This window comes from Chiloscyllium plagiosum, chromosome 2 (genome assembly GCF_004010195.1).
Source record: "Chiloscyllium plagiosum isolate BGI_BamShark_2017 chromosome 2, ASM401019v2, whole genome shotgun sequence".
Taxonomy (NCBI): domain Eukaryota; kingdom Metazoa; phylum Chordata; class Chondrichthyes; order Orectolobiformes; family Hemiscylliidae; genus Chiloscyllium; species Chiloscyllium plagiosum.
This window is the reverse complement of record NC_057711.1, coordinates 70,616,950-70,637,941: the sequence shown is the minus strand read 5'-3', so window position 1 is coordinate 70,637,941 and position 20,992 is coordinate 70,616,950. Positions and strand designations below refer to the sequence as shown.

General features: G+C 40.2%; 1 protein-coding gene across 5 annotated transcripts in view; it reads right to left on the bottom strand.

Moving 5' to 3' along the window:
* The window catches only part of LOC122560750 (casein kinase I), a 174,105-nt gene that overhangs the window by 89,182 nt on the left and 63,931 nt on the right, over positions 1–20,992 (bottom strand). For 3 of the 5 annotated variants that reach the window (XM_043711783.1, XM_043711793.1, XM_043711802.1), the window contains exons 3-5: positions 15,683–15,868; positions 13,997–14,145; positions 4,600–4,834 (exon numbers count right to left, since the gene is read on the bottom strand). In XM_043711783.1, coding sequence (XP_043567718.1) covers positions 4,600–4,834; positions 13,997–14,145; positions 15,683–15,868 — 570 coding nt within the window. The remainder of the gene's footprint in view (positions 1–4,599; positions 4,835–13,996; positions 14,146–15,682; positions 15,869–20,992) is intronic. The other 2 variants (XM_043711811.1, XM_043711820.1) reach the window with 1 other exon arrangement.

The window sequence follows — 20,992 nt, the reverse complement described above, 5'->3', positions numbered from 1 at the left end:
TGAGAGAGATTCTGAATAAGCGCAGTGCAACACAATCCGCTTTCTTATGCATGAAATACAAGAATGCAGGTACAGGAGGTAACTGTGAAGGCAAATGGAAGTTTGGCCTTTATTGCCAAGGGATTAAGAGTTTAAAAACAGGGAAGTCATGTTACAACTGTACAGGGTGTTGGTGAGGCCACACATTTTTAAAATTCTTTAACAAGATGAGGGCGTCACTGGCTCGACAGCATATATTGCCCATCCTTAATTGCCCAGAGGGCAGTTGAGTCAACCACTTTACATGTAGGCCAGACCAGGTAAGGGCGACAGACTTCTTTCGCTAAGGAACATTAGTGAACCATGTGGGTTTTTCTGACAATTGGCAATGGATTTATGGTAGTTGTTAAGATTCCAGATATTTATTGAATTCAAATACCACCATCTGCCACGGTTAGATTCAAACCATGTCCCTGGAACGTTATCTAGGTCTCTGGATTAACAGTGCAGTGATAATACCACGAGGACATTGCAACCCCAGTACATGGAGAAGTATATACTGTTTTGGTCCCGTATTTAAAAAAAGATATACTGGCATTGGAGGCAGTTCAATAGAGATTCACTGGACGGATTCCTGGGATGACCAGATTTAGTTATTAAGAACGGCTCAACAAGTTTGGTCTTTAATCATCAGAGTATAGAAGCACGAGAAGTTCTTATTGAAACATATGGAGTTCTGAGGGAGCTTGACAGGGTATATGATGATGAGATGTTTCCGCTTGTATCGGAATCTCAAAGTAGGGGACACAGTTACAGAAAAGAGGGACACTGAGATGAGAAAGAATTTCCTCTCTGAGGTCGTGAATGTCTGGAATTCTCCACCCTAGAGAGTTGTGGACACTAGATCACTCAAAGTACTTAAAGAGGAGGCAGATAGATTTTTCAAATATCAACGAGTTGAGGGCTACGGGGAAGCTGGTCTGACAGAGGAAAAGCACAGCAGGTCAGACAGCATCCGAGGAACAGGAGAATCGACATTTCGGGTCAGAGCCCTTCATCAGGAATGAGGGCTCTGGTCCAAAACATTGATTCTCCTGCTCCTCAGCTGCTGCCTGACCTGCTGTGCTTTTCCAGCAACATATTCTTGACTCTGATCTCCAGAATCTGCAGACCTCACTTTCTCCCGGACTGACAGAGGAGCTGAGGCCCAGGGCAGATCAGCAATGATCTTATAGAATGGCAGGAGAAAAGTTTGGGGCCGAATGGCCTATTCCGGTTTCTATTTTTTAGGTTATCATCTGATAAAATCTCTGTGACTATATAACTGAAGATAATTTATGGCAGGTTCAAGGAAATTCTACAGAATAATGTAGTTTTGTAAACGAAGAATTACTTTAGACAAATTTTCAGAGGAGAGGTAATCTCCACTATGTGGCAAACCACTCTCCACTACAACCAAGCTACACATTTGTGGCTCAGCTTTTCCAGTCAGACCTCCTCAAGCACATTCAACTTGCATTAAATCAAACAGCTTCCTCATAACACTGGATTGTCAAAGGAAGAGGAGCCATGCCACCACCCTTTTATATATACTAGCTGCTACATTCCAGTACATTTGTTCAATAATATACTTCAGGACATTCAAACAATGGACAGAAATGACAGCAGATGGGGAGGAGGAGGGCAAGGCCAAGGAGGTAAGTAAGTGTGTGTCTGTGTGTACAAACATGAAAAGGTGGCAGCCAGCTAGCAGGCCCAAAACGAGTATGTGCTGTAGCAATAAGATACTGCAGTAAGTCACCTGAACCATCTCACACTGGGAACTCTGACCCTCACTGGGGAGGAAGACACACCCTGCAGAGCTGTCCCAAAGTTAACGGGCGCTTCTGAGACTGCAGCAGATGGGTCAACGTAAGAGGGCCAATGGAAACTCAGAGCCAAGCAAGTCCGTGGTCTTTGGGTTGAAGGGGAGCGGCAATGGTATTGGTTGGCTTTGTGCAATGTAAGTGTATGAAGGACGTGGTTTACTATCTTTTCAGGGGATATCCCTAAAGTGGTCCCTCCAACAACAGTACTTCTTCATCCTTCCTGTTACTTTAAGCACTTTTACAGAAGTGTCTGTCAATAAGCCTCATAACAACTGGATTACATCAGGGACATGCATAATTACTGCATGTGCTGAGCAGCCTACCCATTTCAGTGCTACCCATTATAGTAGTCTGCAAGATGATGTGGGTTAGCCACATGACCTATATTACATGAATGCCACATCACTCGAACCCCAAGTTGACTTGGCTTAGAAACCGTTGTCTGGTCGGGCAGTCAGGGGTCAGGTGGGGTAGCTGGTGTCAATTGTGGGAAGGAGTCATGTCTAATGGGGGAGAAGGAGTTTTGCTTTGAGGGAGAGACTTGTCAAGCTCAATTGCACATTTATTCAAGGTTTAGATATTCAGAAGTAAGAATGTGCAATCAGAAACCAATGTTCAGCACCATTTGCAACTCCTCAGATACTAAAGTAGTCTATGTCCAAATGCAGCAAAACTTGGACATCATCTCGGCTTTAGGCAACAAGTCACAAGTAACAACCGTTACAGACAATTCTCAAGAAATGAGCACCTCCAAAAGGAGAGAATCTGACCATCTCCTCTTGACACTTAAAAGCATTACCATCAGTGACTCCCTCAATTGGTTACCACTGGCCAGAAACTGAACTGGACTAGCCATATAAATGCTGTAGCTAAAAGAGCAGATTAAAGACTAGGAATCCCATAGCCAGTTCACCATAAGTCAGGGATGCAATGAAATACTCCCCACTTGCCTGGATGAGTGCAGCTCCATAACATCAGGAAGCTTGACACCATCCAGAACAAAGCAGTCCATTTGACTGGCACATCAGTAAAATATCCACTCCCTTCACCACTGATACTCAGTAACATATTTTGGATAGATATGCAATCTACAAGTTGCACTGAAAGAAATCACCATTATTGATAAGAAGGGCAGTAGGTATATGGGGACACTAGCATCTCAACTTTCTCTCCAAGCCACTCACCATCCTGAGTCAGGAAAATATCACCATTCTATAAAAGTGTCACTGGGTCAAAATCCTGGAACTCCATCCCCCTCGCATCCCTCTCCCCCTCCAATGGCTTTGTGGGTCTCCTACACCAAATAAACTTGAGTGGTTCAAGAAGGTAACTCACAACCACCTTAAGGGCAATTAAGGATTGGCAATATTTGCTGGCCCGACTAGTGATGCACACATCCCTGAATGAATTTATCAAAAATAAATAGAAATTTTCCATCTAATATTTCCTGGTTAGTTATTCAGATAATTAAGTTGAAACTGTCTGAAATCTTTAACTCAAAATGTTGTGGGTCCCAGGAAGCAGAAAACTTTATCATGGGAAGTTCATAAGATCTGGGCATTAATTTCAGATGGCGAGGATAGATCAGTGAAGTTGTAATTTACTCTACTAATGCCACACAAACCACAAATGTGAAAAATATTTAATATGGCTTTCGATTCCCCATAAAACGTTTGGATGAAAATGGTTTGAATTATGTCTGAATTTTCTTTTTCCGTACTAATCCCTTTATTCTTTCATGGGATGCAAACATCACAGTCAAGGTTTATAAAATCGTGAGGGTCATAGATAAGGTGAATTGAAAAGGTCTTTTCCCTGGAGTGGATGAGTTAAAAACTGAGGGCATTCTTTTTTTTAAGGTGAGAGGAGAAAGATTTAAAAAAGGACCTGAGGGGTAACTTTTTTCACAGAGACAGTGGTTCATATGGGGAACAAATTACTGGAGGAAGTGGCAATTTGGAAAAGTATGTGAATATGCAAGTTCTATAGGGATATGGGCCAAATGTGGGCAAGTGGGGCTAGTTTAGTTCAGGAAACTTGGTCGGCATGGAAGAGTTGGACCAAAAGGTCTGTTCCTATGCTGTATGACTCTACGACAACATCTGCTGCCTATCCCTAATTTTGTTTGAACTGATGTCGCTTAGTTGACCATTTCAAAGGGCACATTAGTATTCATCTGGAGCCACATATCTAGAGGCAGATGGGAAAGCGTGGGAGAATTTCTTCTGTAAAGGATATTAGTGAACCAGATGGATGTGTGCCAATTGATGATCACAATTGCCATTCCTGAAATTTTTAATGAGATTTCTTTATTTACTTTAAATTCCACCAGGAGCTTTGGTGAGATTTTGACTTCACAGCATTCGCCTGTGCTTCTGAACTCCTGGTTCAATTACATTACTACAATGCAACTGTCTGCACCTTTTGTACTGCAAAAATACGTCCACTGTGCTCAAATGATGTTTCAAAATAGCAAGCTTACAACTATACTATTGATTTGTTTTGAAACTCTGCAAATAAGGCAATTCTCATTTTTGGATGTTTAAGGATCAACATCCATAGTACTCATCAAATGAAAAGTCTCAACAGTATTAAGTACAAAAGACAAATAATTGTTCATTACAACTTAAATACATCTTTTCAATCTAACAAATAATTCTAGTTAAATCCATATAATTATTTTTCTAAGAACAACACACACACCAGTTAGGAAGCAATAAACGTGCCAGATAGTCAAATAGAAGTTACTTACCTTTTCCTAAATGGGTATTAATGCTCATATATCTGGCCGTTCCAGTAAGGCTCTTGTGTTCTCTGTAAGGGATGTGCTTTTTTGTCTCTGGGTCTATATATTCTTTAGCAAGGCCAAAATCTATTATGTGAATTACATTCTGGTTTTTGCCTCCTGGTCGTCCCACTAAGAAGTTTTCTGGCTTTACGTCTCTGTATATTAAGTTCTTCGAGTGCACGTATTCCATCCGGGAAATCTTTTTGAAAGGAGGAAGTAAGGAAAGAAGGGAAGGAATAAAACAAAATTACAATGTATCCTTAAAAAAGTTTACATAAACTTAAAAAAAAATGTATTGGAATCCAAAACATTCTTCTCCATATGAGAAAAATGTGCCCAGTCCAAAGATTTTGGAACTCATCCAACAATTATTCCAAATGTGACTACAAGCACTTGTAACACCGCCCAAGGCCTGGTACATTTGTTAGTACAGTGTCAATACATTGCAAGTAATAAATAGTTCTGTCATTGTTAATAGTCTGGGACTAAACATGTACAGGAAGCAAATCCCAGTTTTACAGCCAGGATGCTTATGCTCAGGACTTCTTATATTCACCCCAAGACCATGGTAGTCAGTGTGCTAATCCACAACTGAATTGGAATAGGATTACAATGCACTGACTAAATATTCTCACAGAAATTAGAACATTTGCAACCTGTTGCAAGCTCAGGAGGCAGAAGCTGCCAAAATTATTCAAATTTTACAGTTTTTTTTTTAAAAGAAAGTACCCTTCAACATTGCTCCCCCATGCGGCCAGGCCACACTTCAGATTGAAATTCTGAAGTAGGATCTCCATGGATCATCTGTTGTTTGCAAGGGGGCCAGCGCCTTACCTGTATGCCTTACTTGAAATAGGGTATGCCTTAAGAAAAAACACATTCCCTCAGTATTGCGCTAGAGCTCAGCCTTGGAAGAAGTACTTAACTCACTGCAGTGTGGATTGAAACCACAGCCAAATGAAAGGCCGCCACTGAGACAAGGTTAACATATACACTGCATTTGAACAGTTATGAGCTATCAAACCCAAAAAAACTGTCTCAATTCAGTCTAATTATTTATAAGACAAAACATAATATAAACAAGTTGATCCCTATTTATGGAATGCATTCTTGATGTGTGGGAATGTTACTAGCACATTCACAGGCTGTCTGGAATCAATGTAATGCAACACAGGAAAAAAATAACCCCGCTCCCCATCTGGTCTAATAATTTACCTTGGCAAGCAAAACTATATGAACATCCTTTTTATCTGAATTTAATCTTTAACTGAACAATGATGTATACAGGGCTGAGAGAAATTAAAGTCGCAAATAAAATCTATTGATAATACTACATAGTAGCACCATAGATTATATATGTTCTGTTCAAACTGCATCACAAAACTGGTCAAGCACTGGAGGTCAGAAGTATGAAAAGTGATCTTCTGAAACATGGAAGATTCTGAGGGATGTTGACAAGATAGCTGCTGAGACTACCTCAACAAGTTCAAGACCCAGACGCAAGTCAAAAATAAGTGGCAGTCCATTAAACATGATGAGGAAAACTTTCTGCTCCCAGAGCATCATTAGTGTTTGGAATTGTCTTCCACTGTGAGCAATGGAGGCTGAGTCATTAAATATATTCAAGGCCAGACTAGACAGATTTTTAATCAAAGAGCCAGGTAGGAAAGTGGAGTTATGACTAATCAGATCAGTCATGCTGTTACTGAATGGCAGCAGAGCAGTCTCATAAGGGCAAATGGACTACTCCTGTTCCTGTTAGTCATATTTTTACATTTTGAAATATCCTTGAAGCTGATCCATTCAAAGAACATCATCTTTTCTCTTTTGTTTTCTCATTTTATTCTTCTATACAATTAGAAGTTCTAATTTATGAGCAGAAATTCAATTCTATTTTTGCACGGTCAGTACTTATCAAATTTACACGACTGAACTCCAAACCAATGCTCAATAAAATAACATTAATTTTTTTTAATATATACATGCAAAGACACTAAAAGATGGTAAAACCCTGAACTAGGAATACATATGCTAGATTTTCTCAGTTCTATTTTCATTCTAATGTGTTCCAATCACAGAAAGTTGAATTTGATACACCTTTCAATAAAGTTGTCACATTTTGGGTTCTCAGATGACAGTGGAATAAACACAGAATCACGGAGTGGCTGATTTTACATTATCAAATGTAAGAACCCACATCCTTGCACAGCAGAAAAGTGGAATTGATAGCATTTTGCTCCTCAGAGTTGAAAAGTTGTGGGTTCAAGCTCCACTGCAGAGATTTGAGTGTATATCCAGCCTGATACCCCAGAATAGCACAGTTAGGGCCAGCATCTTTCAGACTAAGGCCCAGGCTGCCCTCTCGGGCAGCAATGAAAGGTGCCACGGCATGTTTTCAAAGCAAGGGAGTTGATCCTTTGTCATGACCCATGTTTAACACTCAACCCAACATCAATAAAACAGATCGTTGGTAGTTATCACATTCAATTTCAGAATTTGCTATAGCTGTGTTACAACTATAACACTGATTAGCTGTATTTCCTACATTAGTGATTACATTTCACAAGTACTTCATTAGCTGTAAAACAGTTCGGGATTGCTAAGGTTATGAAAGGTGCCATGTAATCTAAATCTTTCTTTGCTCTGTATACGATGTGGAGTTCACTGTATTATGTGCGGGGAACATTTTTAACAAGAGCTAGTGACAACCTGTGTGTGACTTTGCTCATTTTTACTCCTGATTTTGAGAGACAGGTTTTAGAAGCAAAATTACTGCACAAAAAGCAAGGTTCAGTAGTTGTTAAACTCCAAACAATCAGACTACTTCAAGAGAACAGAAAAGCACTATATATAGCCAGTAGAGTTGAGGCATTCAATTTATTTCTAAATTCCAAAAAAATAATCAATTATTGATCAACTGTGATGACTATATAATATTTCAGATGCTAAATACAATCCACAGACAACTTTTAATAAACTAATGTAAACACAATATAACAAAAAAGTCCTAACTTAATTACTGCTGAACAATACTAATGAAAATGAGAAAGAAAACATTTCATTGAAGTTACAATATGTTTAACAGACGTTCTGGATTTGTCGGCATGTACTTGTTCTTTATCAAAAATATGCTTCTGCTGAAAAGAAACTCAAATATGGATGTGCTGCACATATCCTTCAATAAAACAGACTTCATTTTATGGTTCCCAATTTGGTACTTCAAAAAAATGACTAATTCTAACAGTACATTTCCACTTCCCTCAAGTACTGTTTGATCATGACAAGCTCAAGAATATTTACTTTAAGGAGGAGCTTTGCTGAAAGCGAATATAACATGTAAAGGCACTGAGGTGCTTCCTTCAGTTACAAAAATAAGTACTATGTATGATTTGGAGAGTACTATGTATGTTAATCAGTGAGCTGAAGCAGTGGTATTTTACTATTCCACTGACCATGCATTTGTGTCACCTGCACAGTCGCATTTCAAAATATCTAACCCTCTAAAGTACTATATATTTGGATACGATAATGAGTTTAAGAGCATGTAAACAATTGTTGTACAACTGAGCAGTGGTGGCTTAGCAACCATGTAAATCAGTCATTTGGAGGAAATCTCCAGAGTGAAACAGGGACACAGTAACTTGACAGCTAAGGGTGTAGACACAGTAGAAATGGGGGAGGAGTTGGGGGGACATGAGAAAGAAGTGTTTAACTGAGGATTAAAGTCATGCCGTTCATACTTCAAGCACCTCCTATTTTTACTTGGACTTTCCTTCCTTGCTTGAAATCATTATGCAAATGAACAAAGAAAGCAAAAATAACTAAGATAACAGGAAAAGAGCCAATAATATTAAAAGGCATTAAGTGCAGAATAGGAAAATGAGACAACATCAAAAGTAAAAACATCCCTCTAAATGAAATGAAGACAAATTAAAGAGATTAAATTTAGAAAGCAAATACATGATTTAAAAATATTTTGAGGAATACAGTCAGTGCCTGCCAAGGGGCAAAACTGATTTTGAGAAAGAAAGAAATGTCCGAGATAATCAATACTGTGCTTCATTTTATATACATTATGGTAAAAATATAAGTATGTGAAACAATTATGATCAATCCAAATATAAATAAAATTGGTTGCAAGAAAGAAAACAGAAGTACAAAGGGATCAATTACTGGGTGCTCACCTTAAGAAGAAATTCACAAAGGAAACAGTAGACATGGGCCCAAATGTTCCAGTCTACAAATCACTGGAGATCGGACATGGGGTTGAAATGTGCATCAGGGCCCAGGGAGTCTTCAGGAAATGGGAATAGCTCAATAATTCAGGGTGCAAAGGAAACCGAAATTAGATCATCTCACATATTATGAAACATTTGAGAGACTCAAGGAGATCACAATAATAAAAAGTGAGGCTAGGGAGGCATTTGGAAACAGGGTGAGGATTTTAAAATCAAGACTTTGCTTGACCTGAAACCAGCGTAGGTTAGCAAACAAAGAGTGTGAAAGGCAATATGAGTTCTAATTTTTTCCCACTGTGTGTAGCTCCAAGATTTGTGTGCGGTAGCAACTTCTGAAGCCAGAAGTTAAAGCATCAGTACATCAATCACACTGACCAGCATGCAAGGAACCTCATTGTGGCTGTGGGTCGCACAGTCTAGAGGAAACATGGGTGATAGTGGAATGGACTTAACTTGCTACAAATTAAGACACGGAATTGTTAATTTTCTAACCCTCAGCTTTACCTATAGTTAAATGTGGGAGATTAGGAGTGCACTAGAATGGCTATGTCTGGAAGTAACAAAAGCATGAGTGAGGGTTTTAGCACATGAGCTGAAATGGACAAATGCAAATTGTTACATTGTTGATGACACAAATTTATAAAAGATATTCCAGTATGATGTATCTGAGAAGATAGAAGCAGATAGTCTTTAAGGATTTTAATAACTGATTGACTAAGTTTTGCTGCAAAACAAAATCATGGATATTGTATTAGATGAAATGAAGCAATGTGTATGGAAACTGACTGATTAATGAGATACCAAGGATGGATGGTTTTGCTTAGACTGGAGTAGAGTTGGCAGGGATGAACCCAAGGGTGTCCCTACTGAATTCATTTTTGTTCTATATTTATCTACATGGAATAAACATACCAAAATTTGTTGTAAATAAAAAAAAGGGTTAGTGCTCAGTAAGGAGAACTGTAAAAGTATCTCAAAAGGGTGTAATACAGCTTCACATCAAATTGCAACCAAGTGAATCATTTGTGAAGAAAACAGAAAATTTATCAATGCACAATGAGAAAATATTGAAAGATACAGAAGGACCCAGGCATTCTAAGACAAAATCGTTCAAAATCTGAAGATAAATAATATGGAATAAAAGTTATTGATGCATTTTGGAATTTATAAACAAAGGCAAATTTTGTAAAAACCAAAGAGATAGTGATGCACTGGTGCAAGGGAGTAGTTAGACCACGGAGAGTAAAGCTAAGGAGTACCTACTGAATTAGATTCTCACCACAGCAACATTCTAGTCAAAGCATAATTACAAAAAGTTTGGAGATACTGTGATTAATTTTGCTGAAGCAGAATATTTTCCAAATTTCTCTATTTGTGTCATTTTTCGTGGATCAGTGAGACAGTGATGAGGGGTCATCAATTTAAAATCATCACCGAGTTTGAGAGGAGAAATTACATTTCTTCTCACAGAATGGTTTAGCACAAGGTTGCCAAGATTCAATGAATATTTAGGGTAATACTAAATTCCAGCGTCACATTATTTTTTCCCAGCTGAACATTATTTTCAGGTGTTAGACCTGTCCTTTGTGAATCTCTCAATTGATACTGAGAACCAACTTTGAAGCCAGGAAGATTGCAACTGTACTCTAGAACATTAGGAGCATTTGAGACAGAGTCACAGTATGTTCTAAGGGACAAGTAGACTAATATTTGGAGCAGAGAAGGATTCCCGGGAAGCAGGGAATTGAGATTATAGTTTGATTCCTCAGGTAAACAGAATGAACCATATACAGAGGAACGTCAATTATCCGAACGAGATGGGCGGACACTATTTCATTCAGACAATCAATTATTTGGTTAATTGATTCAATGTCTCTCCTCTGGGGCTCAGAGTTTTCTGAGGTTTCCTTTTTCCTTGCTCTGCCTGCCTTGCTCCCTCTCGCTGTCTAAGGGCTTGTTTCTGAGCAGACACACACTTGTGTGTAAGGGACCTGCAACATTGCTGAAGCCCCCCAATCAGTTCAATGGGGATTGACAGCGAGAACTTGCTAAGTCCACTCCCTGTTCAAGAGACGAGGCAGCAGCACACCGCACGTGAGCCCCCACGCACCCCCCCACCGTCTGCCCCCAGAACCCATCCAACCCCATTCACGGATCCGCCCCCAATCCCACCCCCAACCAGTCCAAACCTACTCCGTCCGCCACCCGCCCCCCGACTGTCCATGCCCACGCCCCCATCTGACTTGGCCGTCCCGCCATCCACGCCCATCCTCCCCCCTTTCCAGGGTTGTCAGACTGGACACCAATAGCAAGACTGCCGCTGCCTTTATGGAGTGAATCTCAAAATAGCGCACACACGCAGCCACACACACAACTTTTTACTGCAACATTTTGTCAAGTTCCACCTTTGCTTTCAGGACAACGTTGGAGAGCTTATCTGGGGAAAGGGGGTTTAGGGCACACCCTGTGTAGAACTGCAGGGAAAGTGTAGGGAGAGGGCAGTCAGTCAGTCATTTGGAAATGGTGCCTGGGCTCCGATTGATGTCCAGGACTGTTCTCCACAGCATTTCAGTAAGCAGAGTTCATTTTTAATCACTGTAAACAAAAGATGCGATCAGTGTTAGAAACACCTCTTTGATGTAATGTTTCTATCGGGACTTTGACATCTTTTTTGGATAATCCGAAATTTGGATAATTGATATTCGGATAATTGAGGTTCCTCTGTAGCTTCTTGTGTGCACTAAATATTTCATGTTTTACTATTTTCCGGACAAGCTTTACCCTTTTAGTTCCATTCAAGCATGCAATCAATCAAAGACATTTTTAGGCCTCTTTTTGGTCTCCCAACAAAAACTAGATATGGGGAAATTAAAGTTTAGAAATTGCTTGATGCCTTAATGCCCCATTATTAATTTTGTTCAGCATTTTCTGATGACAAATTTGTACCCAGAAACTTCCAGTTGATCTATCTGATGCTGCTATTTTACAATATATTAATTTGAATTAGTGTGGTGCAAACTCACTTTTGCAAGAGAAAACTATGTAAACTATACACAATTCTGGTAATATTTCATTATTCTATCTGAATTTTGATACGTATATCTCTAGTAACAAATTTATTTTAAGTGACTCTAGGGATCCTTTGTCATAGGATGGCTGCTTTAAAGCCCTATTTTGAATTCTGGTTTTTATTCTGAAATTTGCCAAGATTCAATGAATATTTAGGGTAATACTATATTCCAGCTTCACATTATTTTTCCCAGCTGGATATTATCAGCTCTTTTTGAATCTCTCAATTGATATTGAAAACCAACCTTGAAGTCAGGAAGATTGCAACTGTACTCGAGAACATGACTGCGGGAAATGCTACTGATGCAAGATAGCCACAGGCTGCAATATCACAGAGAATTACCAGAATTTAACCTTTGAGATTTAGTCTGCACTTTAAAACAACACAAAATGCCTAAAGTAACCCCTTCATTCAAGAACGAAGGAAGACAGAACTTGGCAACTATACGCTAGTGAGCCGAACATCAATTATAAGTTTAGAATCGCACAACACCAGGTTATAGTCCAGCAGGTTTATTTGGAAGCCCTGGCTTTCAGACCACCTGACAAAGGAGCAGCGCTCCAAAAGCTAGTGTGCTTCCAAGTAAACCTGGTGGACTATAACCTGGTGTTGTGTGATTTTTTTTAACTTTGTCCACCCCAGTCCAACACTGGCATCTCCAAGCATATCAATCATAAGTAAATTGCAAATCCATTAATGAGGTTATAGCAGGATACTTAGAAAATTATAAATGGGCTCGGGCATAAACAACATGGTGTCATAAAAGGTGTTTATGGTAACTAATCTATTGGTGTTTTTTGACAAAGTAAGATGGATACACAACCTGTGGATGCAGTGCACTTGAATTTCAAAAAGGCATATGGTAAGGAACCAAGGATACCAAAAGGATATGGAGGAAAAGCAGGAACAGGCTACTGAGTTGATGAACAGCCATGAATGTAATGAGTGGCAGAGCAGGCTCCAAGGGGGCCAAATGAATACATTGATTTTTTTTTGGGTTGGCAAACCATAACTAGTGAACATAAATCAGTGTTGTGGCCTCAACATTAATAAGCTGGATGAAGGGACCAAAGGTATGGAATCTAAATTTGCTGATGACTCCATAATAGGCGGGAAACTAAAGTAATTTATCAAGTGGAGGTGGATAGGGCAAAAACTTGGTAAATAGAACATAATATGGGAAAATATGAACCAGGAAGTAATCAAAATTATTTCTATTTAAATTGAAACAATTCGCAGAACTTGGCAGTACAGAATGGTGTATTAGTACATGACTCAAAAACTTAGTATGTAGTTACTGCAAGTGATTCAGAAAGCAAGTGGAATGTGAACATTTATTGCAAAGGGAATGGAATATAAAAGTAGGAAAGTTTTCAGGGCTTTGGTTAGCCTACATGCACAGTACTTTGTTTCACCGCATTTGAAAAAATACATACAATTGCATCAGAAGCAGCTCAGAGAACCTCTGGAGATGAAGTGCTTATCATATGAGAAAATATTGGACAGATTGGATCAATACTTATCTAAAGTTCAGAAGGATGAGGGATAATCTAATCAAAACAAAAAAAATCCTGAGGGATTGATAGGATGGAGGTTAAAAGGATATCTGCCCTTGTTAGACAGAGTAGAATCTAGGAACACAGTTTAAGAATTACAGATCTCCCTTTTAAGCCAGGGATATCAAGATTTGATTTTTCTCCAAGAATCACGAGCCTGTGGAATTCTGTTTCTCAAAAAGTAGTTCATCTAAGATGAACCAGTGAACTTATTCAAGACAGAGTTAGCTAGATTTTTGGTAGGCAATGGAATCAAGGGTTATGGGTGGTAAACATAAACAGTTGAATTCAGGCCACAGCCAGATCAATCACAATATCATTGAATATTAAAGCAGATCGAAGGGCCAAATGGCTACTCCTGCTCTAAGTCCTACATTCCCAAGTTCTAAAACCAAACCTTTAGAAGCACATTTTTAATCAAATATGAAAACTCAAAGTTTACTGATAATAGAATAATCTGGTCTTTTTCACTGAAAGTTGAGAATTGGAATACTTACTAGCTGTATAGCTATCATAAGCACTGTCTTAAGGGTGAAGGTTCTGTCACAAAGGTCAAATAAATCTTCCAAGCTAGGTCCCAGTAATTCAAGCACCATAGCATTGTATTTTCCACATGGACCAAAGTAATACACCTGAGGAATTCCATCTGTAAATAAAGGCAAAAAAAAAGCATTACACCTACATTTTATTACAAAATTCAATTCTTACTGTAATTTTAGATTACAAATTAAAATATCTAAATTTCTAAAAGTTTCCATTTTAATACATGAAAAATTTTATGACCTCTCATACCTCAACATTCAATTTTTTGACATAAAACATACCAATTTCCTTGCTCTAAGAGGACAGGTTAAACAACAGCTTTCAAATGTTTGCCCAAGGAAGAATGGAATTGTAAATATAAATTACAGGATAATTGAATGTCACAGTGGATTAGTTTTTGACCTTTAGACCTGGATTGCAAACTAATCTAGAATAATAAAATTAAAGCTCTGCTCTATCAGCCTAAAGTGTTGTATGTGAAATTGCTGTGGCAACTCAATCCCTTTCACTGGGGTGGAAATCCACCAAGACCGTAATTCAACATAATCCAACCTACACATTTACAGTAAAAGTAACAAGCATATCAATTAGAAAAATGCAGGTTGTGCAAAGATTACTTCCTTTGAAAGATTTGATTAAAAGGGGCTTTTACTCTGCATCTCGCCCATAGAATACCTGAAAGTGAAGTACTCAGCAGCAACATGTGTATGAGAACACACTGGCTGACTTTATCTTGAAGAGCATAAAACTTCAATATAAGTGAAACAAAATCCGGAGAGGCAAGTATTCCATCACCAAGTTACGCTTTACTTATTTGTGCACAGTGCTCTGGCCGTGGCCGGCCAGCCAGTTGAAGTCAGTCCCCTTACTGAGGAGATTCTAAATCCCCTGTTAATGTTTTCTTTTTGCACCCCTGCCCTATAGGAATAGTGCTTATTTTTCTCAGCACCCGTGTGTGTGTGTGTGTGTGTGCACGCGCTTAGGTGCAAGATACAGTAAAAAAACACCAGGTGTGTAAATAACTTTATTAATATTCCACCTAAAAAACACCCATGTGACCAAAGAACCAGTGACAAGCAGATCCTGGTCAGGGCAATATCCCCCGTTAATATTGGTCATCCAGCGCCTCCTGATTGGCCTAGGTTAACAACCCTAATCAAGGACCTTGTAGTCAACGTGGTTCACTTTGTTCCAATCACTCCATCCCTCTCCCAATTAGTCCAGGGATGTAGACCTCGTCTTTCTCTTGTAGCTTTTCCTGTGGTGTTTTCGCCCCCAGGATTAGTCCAGTTTCTCTGATTCGGTCTCTGACATGGGTCATGTGTACTGGACCACAGCCTGTCTCTTGCGCCCACAACGTCTCGGGAGAGTTTCCTTCTCTTCTTCCAGTGGTAATGGTATAGAGGCTGCTATCGCGTTGCCAAGTCAGCCTTTATTTGTGCACAGTACACTAGCTGTGGCCACCCAGCTGGGAGCTAGTCAGCTGAACTTAGGAGTTTCTAATCTCCTCTAAATATTTGTCAGCCAGTGCACCCTGATTAGGGTTGCTAACTTAGACTAATCAAGGATCTCAAGTCAATGAGGTCCACCTGGTTCCAATCACTATAATAACCAAGTTATTTAATTCAGTTCTATCATACCTCTAAAAATGTGCTTGATGAATTTCTTGATGGAGAGAACAAGGCGAACAACCCCTGGCTCACAATTACCATGACAATCTTTAGTACGTAGGTGGTGAGGTTGATAAGTTTCTGGAGTGTGCATGATAACAATCATGTGAGAATACATGTGGTGCCAAGTCTTTTGTACTGAACCTGTCTGACAAGCTTGAAAAACATGAATTCAAAAAACAATTATAGATACTTCAAATAAAGACTTGCTGAACACAGACGTATGATAAACACGCAAACCAACAAATCTATTTTCAAAGCATCTTTAACAAATGATCTTTTATTATTCTGAAGAAGGATAATTGGATTCAAATAGTTAGCTCTGCTTTCTCTCCACAGTTGCTGAGTTTCTCCAACAATTTCTGTTTATGTTTCAGATTTCCAGCATCTGCAGCTCTTTTGTTTTAGTTTAGCATTTTTTATTATTGTTAGGATATATTAAAAGAAACTGCTTTTGTACCTCTCAACCCTATTTTTCTTTCTCTCGTTTTCTCTTTATTTCTCTTTTGGAAAGTGATTAACATTGTATTCACTATTCTCACTTACTACATACCTTGCACTGTTTATTTCACACATCATTCGTCTTTTTGGTTCACGAGCCAGTCCTGTTTACACAGCCCCAGAAATTCTTTTAAGGGTGCTATGTCATTCTTCTCACTTTCCCAGGAACACAATGTGCAAGTTTAAACTTACAGGGGAATTTCTAATTCATATGAACCGTTACATGAATTCTCAGCCCAATATTTTATGATGGAGGTGACCATCAGTCAGTCCCTCATAAGTCACTGAATGAGCGTAATAAATCAATGCCACAGTACAGAACTGACCATTCATCAATGCTGCTACTTGAGCAGTAATTTGCCTGAAAAGTTGGGCTTTTGCCCGAAACGTCGATTTTCCTGCTCCTCGGATGCTGCCTGACCTGCTGTGCTTTTCCAGCACCACTCTAATTTAAACAGTAATTTTAATATGCATATTGGACAGATCTGAATTGAGCTTGCCATCCATAGGCAATATCAGAGTGATAAGCAATTTGTTCACAATTTCAAGCTAAACAGAAAAGTAGCTAATACAACAGTGTCAACAATTTCCTTTGATCTCTGGGTCAAAGGAAGAGAGGCTTTTAGAACAATATTCGCATGCTTAAACATCAGTCAGGTACTAGCAAACTATGAAAGAATAACTTCTGCTCTGGTATGGGAGAAATTATGCTTTTATCTTAACTGCTGAATCTTAAGTGAGTTGGCCTGTTGACAGGTTTTATATGCAAGAATACACAAACAAAAGCTGTACTGATTATACAGAGTGTCTCTCATCAAACAATGTGCAGCAGATTTTGCAGAAAAACAGACAATTTTCAAATTCAAACAAATGTATCTCACCAACTGGCAGCATGGTTGCTCAGTGGTTAGCACTGCTGTCTCACAGCGCTAGAAAACTGGACTCAATTCACCCTCAGGCGGCTGCCCATATGGAGTTTGCATACTCTCCAAGTGTCTGTGTAGGTTTCCTCCGGGTGCTCTGGTTTCCTCCCACAGTCTAAAGATGTGCAGGTTAGATGGATTAGCCATGCAAAATTGTCCATAATGCCCAGCGATATGCTGGCAAGGTGGATTTGCCATGGGAAATGCAGGGTCACAGAGATAGCTTAATGGGGTGGATCTAGATGGGATGCTCTTTGTACAGTCAGTGAGGTCTCAATGGGCTAAATGGTCTGCTTCCACACCGTGTGGTCATGCGTCCAAACTTCACAACTGAAAAGCCCAAATATATGTATCGCTGTATTGTACACGTACACATAGAGATAGACAGAAGACAAACAAAAATAGAAAGAACTGCAGATGCTGTAAATCAGAAGCATAAATATAAGTTGCTGTAAAAGCTCAGCAGGTCTGGCAGCATCTTCCTCAGAACTGGTGGTAGCTAGAAAAATGTTTGTTTATATGCCCCTTTATATGCCTTTCCTTGACATCTGTTTCCATTTCTGGGGACAGGCTGGCTACTAAAATCCACTATAAACCAACCAACTCCCATAGCTACCTGGGTTACACATCCTTGCTGAAACTTTATTGCTGGAACAGCACAGCAGGTCAGGCAGCATCCAGGGTACAGGAGATTCGACGTTTCGGGCACAGGCCCTTCTTCAGGAATGCCATTCAGGCCATTCCTGAAGAAGGGCCTGTGCCCGAAACGTCGAATCTCCTGTACCCTGGATGCTGCCTGACCTGCTGTGCTGTTCCAGCAATAAAGTTTCAACTTTGATCTCCAGCATCTGCAGACCTCACTTTCTCCCTACACATCCTTGCGCCCTACTTCCTGTAAAGACTCCAATCCATTCTACCAGTTCCTCGGTCTCCGTCACATATGGTCCAATGAGGACATCTTCGACAAGGGAGCCTCTGAAATGTCCAACCTCTTCCTCAACTGAGGATTCCCCAGCACCGTTGTTGACTGGGCACTCAAACGGGTCAGTTACATCACCCGCACATCTGCCCCCACCCCCTCTCTTCCCTCCCACAACAGTGATAGGGTTCCCTTTGTCCTTAACCACCATCCCACCAGCATCCACATCCAGAAGATCGTTAGCCGCCATTTCCGCCACGTCCAGCAAGATGCCACAATCAGATACATAGTCATAGAGTCATAGAGATGTACAGCATGGAAACAGACCCTTCCATGCCGACCAGATATCCCAACCCAATCAAGACCCACCTGCCAGTACCTGGCCCATATCCCTCCAGACCCTTCCTACTCATACACCCATCCAAATGCCTCTTCAATGTTGCAATTGTACCAGCCTCCACCACTTCCTCTGGCAGATCATTCCTTAGACATACCACCATCATTGTGAAAACGTTGCACCATAGGTCTCTTTTATATCTTTCCCCTCTCACCCGAAACCTATGCTCTTTAGTTCTGGACTTCCCGACCCCAACTCCATCTGCCACTTCTCAGCCCATTGGCCCATCTGGACCTTCCCCTCCCTTCCCTTGTCTGACTTCCGCAGGGTTCGTTCCCTCCAGGACTCCCTGGTCCACTATTCCTTCACTTCCAATGTTCCCCTGCTCCAACAGAGAGAAAAAAAGCATGTAAAATTGTCATCTAATCTTGAATCAGTTGGGTAATGAGAGAGCTGAAGTTCCACCATGACATTCCCAGGCTCTACTGGCACATTAATAGAAAGCAGGCAGTGTGATTTTACTGACTTACAGGAGCAGCTGGCACCAGTGAGCCAGATTATGTGTCTGCAGCATTAAATCAAGCTCTGCATCCATATTGCATGGCTCCATACTCTATGGCAACTGAATCAAGACAGTGGGAAGTGAGGAGGAAGAAGCCACACTTCAAAGACTACTGCAGCAATGAGCAGTACTTACTCTGTACATGGAGTGGGGGGGTTAATGGAAATTGCACAGCATACACTTAACTCGGGTACAATCATTAGCAATTCCCATCACTAATAATTTAGTGTGATTAGACTATACTTTTAGTGGTGAAGTTTTTATGACAGCCTATATTTTGGTCTCACCGATTTGTGAAGTTACATTCCTTGTCATCAAATTATGATTGCTTCAATATTTCGAACCATATACAGGCCCAAGCACAGCTGTATGGTTGATTTGTAAAGGCACCAAGCAGTATTTTAAATCAAACCTACAGCTGAGTGGCTTTTAGACATCATAAAATTTTTATTTTAAAAAGAAAACTGCAACTCACATGGTAACATTTCCCAGCTACTTTAAGTGATGGCACAAAGCCCAATGCAGGCATTTCAACTGTTGCTGGTACAGTTCAGATTTATTGACTCCTTGCTCCTGCACTACACAGTTGTGACTTCTCACAAACCCATTGCAGCACTAAGTGCTTCCCCTCTGTTCAAAAGCCAATATTCAAAACCTGAAATCTAAGCAACAAATACTTTAAATATAGAGGTCTTTTGAGGAAAGCTCTAAACCTGAAATATTAACCAGGATTCCTTTTACCTAATGCTGATAAATCGTGTATGCTCAGCATTTTGTGCGATAGTTTCATTTAGTGAAAAGTATCATTTTGAGCTAATTAGATTTAATGGTGTTATGCACTCCATGTTTAAAAATTGTTCAGTTTGAGGCTCTAAATGTTTTAAGGTTGTATAAAAGCAGATCTGCAAATATAGATTTCAGTGATCAATACGTCCCAACATATGGCTCCTCAGAATGACCATGAGCAATGTATTCTTGAGAAACATGCTCAAATTCCACAAGTTTGGCAGGTGCGCTACCCTTGCAATATAGCCAATCACATCTGGTGGTTGCACTCTTCTCCCAGGTCCATGGGGATAGTAGATCTAGGACTGAGGATAGGAGTCCCAGAATCTTTAATCCACTTGTTTGGAATCTTCAAAGAATTTTGCACTGCAGCTCAGGGCTCTGCTAATTGGTAAATGTTAGTGATATCTGCTGTTTTGGTGTCTGTTAAATTTTCTCCCTTATCTTTCACTTTGAATGTCACTAGGTCAATCCAATGCTCAAAATCCAGTTCAGACTAATTCCTTTGTCACCAATTCTCATTCCCATCATCCATTTATTCCTCAAATTTTCCAGCTAGTTGTATAATCTCCACAGCAGTGGCCTTCTACATCCCTTTTATCAATGCTTTTTGCAGCAGAGAGCAGCGGCAGCTGGGCGGAAGTGAAGTCGGAACGCAAAGCCGGTCGGGAAGGTAAGTAATTGTTATTTGAGTGGAGAAGGAACCCGAGACACTACACGTGTAGTTTCTCCCACCCTCCCTCCTTATCTAACCTAAAAATAAAAGGTAAGCTACATGGTGTTCTTGTTTTGGAGACTAAGTATAGAGTTATGGCAGCACAGGCAGTGGAATGCTCCTCCTGCAGGATGTTTGAGGTAGGGGTGACCACTGATGCTCCTGCTGACTTCATCTGCAGGAAGTGCAGCCAGCTCCAGCTCCTCACAGACCGCATTAGGGAACTAGAGCTGGAGTTGCATGAACTGAGAATTATTCGAGAGGCTGAGAGGGTGACAGATGGAAGCTACAGGGACATAGTTACGCCAGAGAACAGAGGTAGCTGGGTAACAGTTAGAAGTGGGAAGGGGAGGAAGCAGGCAGTGCAGGGATCCCCTGTGGTCGTTCCCCTCAACAATAAGTATACCGCTTTGGATACTGTTGGGGGGGACGGCCTAGCAAGGGTAAGCTGCAGTGACCGGGTCTCTGGCACGAGGTCCGGCTCTGAATCTCAGAAGGGAAAGGGGGAGAGGAGGAGAGCACTAGTTATAGGAGACT